A 6,633-nucleotide genomic window follows, 5' to 3' on the forward strand; every position below is an offset into this window, starting at 1 on the left:
AAGCAACTGGAAGGAAGCGTGACCGAAGAATGTGATCACCATTTGTTTCAGCAACTGCAGATTGAAGCTTTTGACATTGTTTGGGCAAAGATTGAATCTACCATTAAGGTCCTCTATTTATCTTTTCTATTGCAGGATGTTTCTTGTGGCTTCTCAGTTATCATCTATGTACTGCTACTTTATTTTTCTGCATGCTTTTGTAGAAAGTTTAAGAGGTTTTGACAATAAAATAAAGTATGAAGCATATTATGTTGAATAAAAGTATGAAATTTGATCCAGTTTTGTCTCAATTGTCAAGTTCAAACTTTGGCCATTTAACAAGCATTTCATGAGAACTATTTTAGTTGAAGCACGAATGGAATTAAACACTGTTAACTTAATTATGGGCATTTTGATGATTAGAATCTACAGGTTTTGAGCATATAGTGTATTTTGCAAGAAATAGTGGAGGTCGAGGGCTCACAATGTTGGTTAAAACTTTTATATCATTGTTTAATATATATATGCCGTTATTCATCATAAAAATAGTTAAATTCTTTGCATGAAATTACTAAAACTCTTTACTGCTACTTTATTTTTCTGCATGCTTTGATTCTTGAAAACTGGGTATAATTAAGACAGATGTTCATCAATTCCATGAGCATGTGGATTACTTGAGTTGCTTTAATATTGGGAAAAATTTATTATATTTTCTTATTTATATTCAATTGTGTGTAACAAATTACGTTCGTAAAAGTTATGTTTTATTCAATTTCATTTGTAATACCTTGTCTTGGCTTCCTTTCTATGATCTCAATTAATTAACATCCTATTTTTCTTTTCTATTGTAGAACAACTACATGGATGAGCTAAATGAAACTTTAGTTTCTGACACTATAGAACATTTAGCTGAACAAATGTTACCGCCTCACGATTCTGAAGGGCGTAAGAATTGATCTGATGTATGGAATCACTTTATTGAGGAGCCAAAGCCCAACATAGATAAGAAAGCTATATGTAACCATTGTGGTACATTGATTAGGTTTGAGAATGGAACAAGTGCTACGAAATCATTTACGTAGATGCAAGGGTATATCAAATAAAATGTTGAGAAAGAAGCAAAAATCAGACTCATCTGGAACCATGGTTTCTTCCCCTTCATTGGCTAGGCCCAAAATTGACCAACAAGCATTGAGAATTGCATTTGTCAAAATGTTTGTGGCAATGGAGCTCCCATTTTGATGTATCGAGCATGAAGCTTTTCATGAGTTTTTAAGCATTGTAGCACCCTCTCTTAATGTCATGTCACGTACTACCTTAGCACGTGATATTTATAAACTTTGGGATAGTGAAAGAGAAAAGTTGAAGGAATTTATTTCTCAAAACTGTCAAAGGGTTTGCCTCACCACAGACACATGAACTTCATCTTAAAATTTGAGTTATATGTGCTTGAATGCTCATTTCATTGACAACAATTGGAAGCTGTAAAAGAAGGTGTTAAACTTTTGTCAAGTCACTAGTAACACAAGCAAGACCATGGCTAAAAAGGTTGAACATTGCTTGAGTAAATGGGGGTTGAATCGTGTTCTTACTTTAACAGTTGATAACGCCTCGTCAAATGATTTTGGAATCCAATATCTAAAAAAAAGGTTAATGTCTTGGAATAGTTTGGTTATGAAGGGAGATTATATTCACATGCATTGTTGTGCCCATAATTTGAATTTGATTGTGAAAGAAGGTTTCAAGGATAACATTGATGCTATTTTGAGAATTCGTGGTGCTGTAAAATATGTACGATCTTCCCCTTCTAGGTTGTCTAAATTCAAGACATGTGTTGAGAAACAAAATATTGAATACAAAGGCCTTGTTTGCTTGGATGTGGAAACCAGATGGAATTCTACCTACTTAATGTTAGATGCTGCATTGAAACTTCACAAGGCTTTTGAAGAGCTTGAGATGCAAGATAAGAAGTATATCGAAGAGTTAGAAAAGGTAAAAGGTGTTCCTTCATATGCTGATTGGGAATTTGTGCGTGCAATCGTACCATCTCTAAAATTGTTTTATGATGCTACTTTGCGCATGTCTGGCTTAGTTTATGTAACTAGCAATATATACATGTTTGAGGTCTTTGGAATTGGAAAGAAGATCAGCCAAATGTGCAATTCTAGGGATATAAATGTATGCATTATGGCAGAAAATATGAAGAAGAAATATGATAAGTATTGGGGCAATGCTGATCCTCTAAATATGTTTTTACTTATTGCTCTTGTGTTGCATCCATGATACAAATTACAGTTCATGCATTGGTTGATTAGTCAAAATTTTGATGGTGAGGTGGCATCTAGTTTAAAAGAAAAAGTGGAGTCTAGTTTGAAATTACTTTTTCAAGAGTATAATGGTGGGAGAGATGAAATAAAAGTTAACTCACAAGAAGCTCGCTTCAATGAAGAAGGTAGTGATGACCCTTATGGTTATAACCATTTTTTTCAAAGAACTAGCTCTAATAAATTTGAATTAAGCAAATACTTGGAGGAAGCCCTAGAAGAGAGTTACGTAGATTTGGATATTTTGAGTTGGTGGAAGCTCAACTCGGGTAGATTTCCAATTCTTTCAAAAATGGCTAGAGATTTGCTTGCTATACCTGTTTCTACAGTGGCCTCTGAATCTATCTTTAGTACTGGAGGAAGAGTTCTTGATCCATATCGTAGTTCTCTTACACCTAGAATGGTAGAAGCACTTATTTGTACACAAGATTGGCTTAAAAGAACACAACTACCATTGTTTTCAAATGAAAATGGGGATTTTGAAGAGTTGGAGAAATTTGAACAAAGTAACAAGCTAGATCTATTTTATACTGCATTATTGTATTATATACTTATTATAATTTGATCAATAATTGATAACTTTTTTTTTATTTTAATTTTGCAGCAATTGTTTTCTCACCAGACATTGCTTATTCAGTCTCCTCTGTTACACTTGGAGATGATTGAAGATGGGTTATTTAGTTAATGATAGATTTGGACATTGTAATTCTTGTTGTGTCTCATGTTGCTTTGACTTAATTAGTAGATATTTTGGTGGATATAATATGATCATAGTGATTACTTAGTAGATATTTTGATTTGACTTAAAAGGGTATATAGTCTTAGGTGAGACTCAAAGTCAATTGTGCAAATACTTGGTGGAATGTTTTGAATTGGATATTTTCAAGTTTCTTTTAAGAATTAAGATATATATTGTAATTCTTAATATGTGGTGTGAGTTGTTTCCATGGATGTCTTTATTTTTTCATGTTATATAGTTTATTCCTTTTACTTCTAAAAAATAATTTTAAAATCTGGGTTTAAAAATATTGGTAAAAAATATGATTAAAAAAATAAATTTAAAAATTGGGTTAAAAAAATTCTTTACAAAATCGGGTTCAAAAAATTGGATTAGAAAAACTAGTTCAAAAAATTGGTTTCAAAAAATTGGTTTAAAAAAATCAGTTTTAAACTGGTTTTTATCCAATCCATTTTGGAAATGGATTAATCCATATATCTGGATCAAAATTGGTTCAAAACTGATCCATTAATTCGGTTCGATTCAAATCCGGATCAATAAACTGGATCGAATTGAAATCTATTAAACCAATCTATTTAAAAGTGGATCGAATCGGTTTGGATCGATTTTTTTAAAAAACCGATCCATACCCACCCTAATGACTACCCGAAATCATATCAAGTATCGAAAGCGGGAATAATAACTCAATGAAAAATGTAATAAACCATAATTTACTTTCATCAGTACTAATGGAAATCAAATTAAGCATATCCCAAACGTTCCATATGATATGGTTTTCGAGCAATATATCACTTTAAAACTAATTAAATATAAATCAAACTTAAAATCAACACAATCAATTGCATTCAACATTAGTGATTGAAAACAAATCGTAGAAATGACCTTTAGTTTACTATAATCAATCTTGATTAAAATCAGATAAACAATACTGATGATCAAATTGCATGTTAAAGTGAGTGAAAATCCATTCTCAAACTAGAAATTAAAAACCTCATGATTTTGAATCGATTTTTATCGTTCTAAATTTAACAATATAGATAATATTAATTTTTCATATACCTTATTAAATTTCTCATTACACAATAGAAGCGATAAATTAAGTTTAAATTTTTTTCATATACTTTATTAAATTTCTCATTACACAATAGAAGCGACAAATTGAACCCTACATGATAAATCGACTTTAAAAAATTCATAAATAAGATTTGATGGTACTATTGAAATTTTGGAGAAAATAAAATGAGTTAATTTAATCTCATCCGTGAAATGTTGACTCAAACACAATTGAACCTAATTTTGCCAAATATTATTTTCAAACTTTTATAAAATTTATATAAGTTTAAGAAAAAATAAAAAGTCAATTTGATCAAACTTATTAAACAAAGAGCTGATAAAATCTACTTCCTGTTCTACTGTGACGATTGTAGTTTTTGTATTAAAAAAATTTCATGATATTTTCATTTTTTTAATTGTAATTTTATTTATTTATTTACTTATTTATATTTTTATGAATTATTAACTACTACAATTAAAAATAATATATTCATTAAAATAACAAGTTATTTTAGTAAAATTATATAAAAAATATATATTTATTGTTATCTTTAATCAAAGATAGGTCTATGAACAAGAGAGTGGGGGAAACTTGTCTTACTAATTTTTTACCATCTTAAAATTATAAATATTTATAATTATGAATTATTCTAATAATTTTAAATGTAGTAAAAAATACAATATTATTCCACTAATTTGTTTTAGTTTGATTATTTTCATTATCTCAATTAGATATTCTTAATATTATTTATTTGAATTTAAATTTTACACATCTAAATATATTATTCTCAATTTTGTCAAATTATATAGTTTTTCTTTGTGTATAAATGAGTTTTATAATTATCTATCCTTTCTGTCTATTATATTTTATCTTTATTTTTAATTGGATTTTAGCAGTATTTTAAGAAATTATCAATAATTACAAATAATTTTATATTAAAATTTAAGTTATTAATTAAAAATTCAAATTTTAGTTTATATATAAATATTTATTTATTATAAATTTTAATTATAATATGATTTAAATATTTAAAATATTTTAACTTTTAATTATATCAAAATATATTTTTTATCATGTAACATGTATAACTAAACTATTTATATATATTTTTTTTCCAACTTAAAATTTTTGAATTGGTCACAATCTTTAATTTATGTATAAAAATCTTAAATTATAATAATTATGAGATAAAAGAAATATAATTAATAAAAATTTAAATTAATTTAACTTGACCCGCTTAACAAGTATATCTAGGAATGAGTTGGATCACCTCACTTATCATCTCTGTTTATTATTCATCACATTTATTATTTTTTCTTTCTATCTATTTATTTTCTTGTATCCAATTCAACCTAAAATAGTTTGCAATTTTCTTGAGATAAACATAAGGATGCCATTAAAGTGCATTAAAGGTGACTACAATCTACCATGGTTGACATAGTAAGAAGAGTTTAAATAATTTCCATAATATCATATAATTAAACTTTTTTCTCCCAATTGTAAAATAAAATAATCCTTTAAATAGTTGTCACATTGGAGCAACGTGGCGTCCACCAATGTGCACATGGTGGGAAGCAAGTTCCGCAGTCTCGCCCAGATGACACGTCAGAATACGAAAAGACCTTCTATATTTCAGCAACCTAACACCTAGCTACAACGGAATCTCACAAAGAAACTCAAATTCAAAGAAATAACCCATAAAAAGTGTTACGGGTGTAGCCCTTTAATTTTTTTTTGGTTCCTGGAGTAACCACCGCCGACAGCAGTGACTAATCTCGTTGGAGGCACCTTAAAGGGTGGGATAGCTGACCCCAAGATTTAACGCGGCTGCATACCCAAGGCAGGATTCGAACCCCTGACCTTGCTTAAGCGTGGATCAACCCCTACCGCTGAACCACACGCTTGGGGTTTAATTAGACTTAATTTAATTCAACCAAAATTTGATATTGTATGAGTTAGATAATAAATTTTGTATTTTTAACCTGTTATTTATCCCATCTAATAATAATAATAATAATATTTGAATGATTATTTATTTAATATAATATTTATTATCATTTTTATTTAGTAACGAGTTTTATATTTTAGGTTGATAAAATTATTATAATATAATATATTTATTTTAAATTTTATTTGTATTAATTAATTTAAGTTCTTTAATTGATAATAATATAATAAATTAATATTTATTTTATAATTAAATTTGTATTATTATTTACTTTATAAATTGATAATATTATATTTATAACAATGTATTAAATGATTTATATTTATTTTAAAATATTTATACTTTTATGAAAAAAAAAATTTAATTACATTAACTTAATTAATCTAATCCAACCTGTTTGTGATTAAATTGGATTAGATTAAGTTTTAAAAAATAAATTACACAAATCTAATCCAACTAAACTTGTTAAATTTTGATTGAATTAGATTTATCTAAACCCAATTCAATCTAAACCAACCCACTTACATCATAAAATAAGGCAAAGAACAACAAAAAGAAGGCTAAACGACCATTGTAGTGCAGTTTTAGA

General features: G+C 28.0%; 1 protein-coding gene across 1 annotated transcript; it reads left to right on the forward strand.

Moving 5' to 3' along the window:
• Positions 1-1,515: 1,515 nt before the first annotated feature.
• LOC145956382 (zinc finger BED domain-containing protein RICESLEEPER 2-like) lies at positions 1,516-2,262 on the forward strand. The gene has a single exon (XM_083071975.1). The coding sequence runs from the start codon at positions 1,516-1,518 to the stop codon at positions 2,260-2,262; it is 747 nt and encodes a 248-aa protein (XP_082928101.1).
• The last annotated feature ends 4,371 nt before the right edge of the window (positions 2,263-6,633 follow it).

The sequence above is a fragment of the Cajanus cajan genome, chromosome 3 (genome assembly GCF_000230855.2).
Source record: "Cajanus cajan strain Asha chromosome 3, NIPB_CcT2T_4, whole genome shotgun sequence".
In the NCBI taxonomy this organism is placed as follows: domain Eukaryota; kingdom Viridiplantae; phylum Streptophyta; class Magnoliopsida; order Fabales; family Fabaceae; genus Cajanus; species Cajanus cajan.

Bases quoted from the DNA above. Each gene is read 5' to 3' on its own strand.
- LOC145956382 (XM_083071975.1), top strand. From the start codon at position 1,516: ATGGCTAAAAAGGTTGAACATTGCTTGAGTAAATGGGGGTTGAATCGT.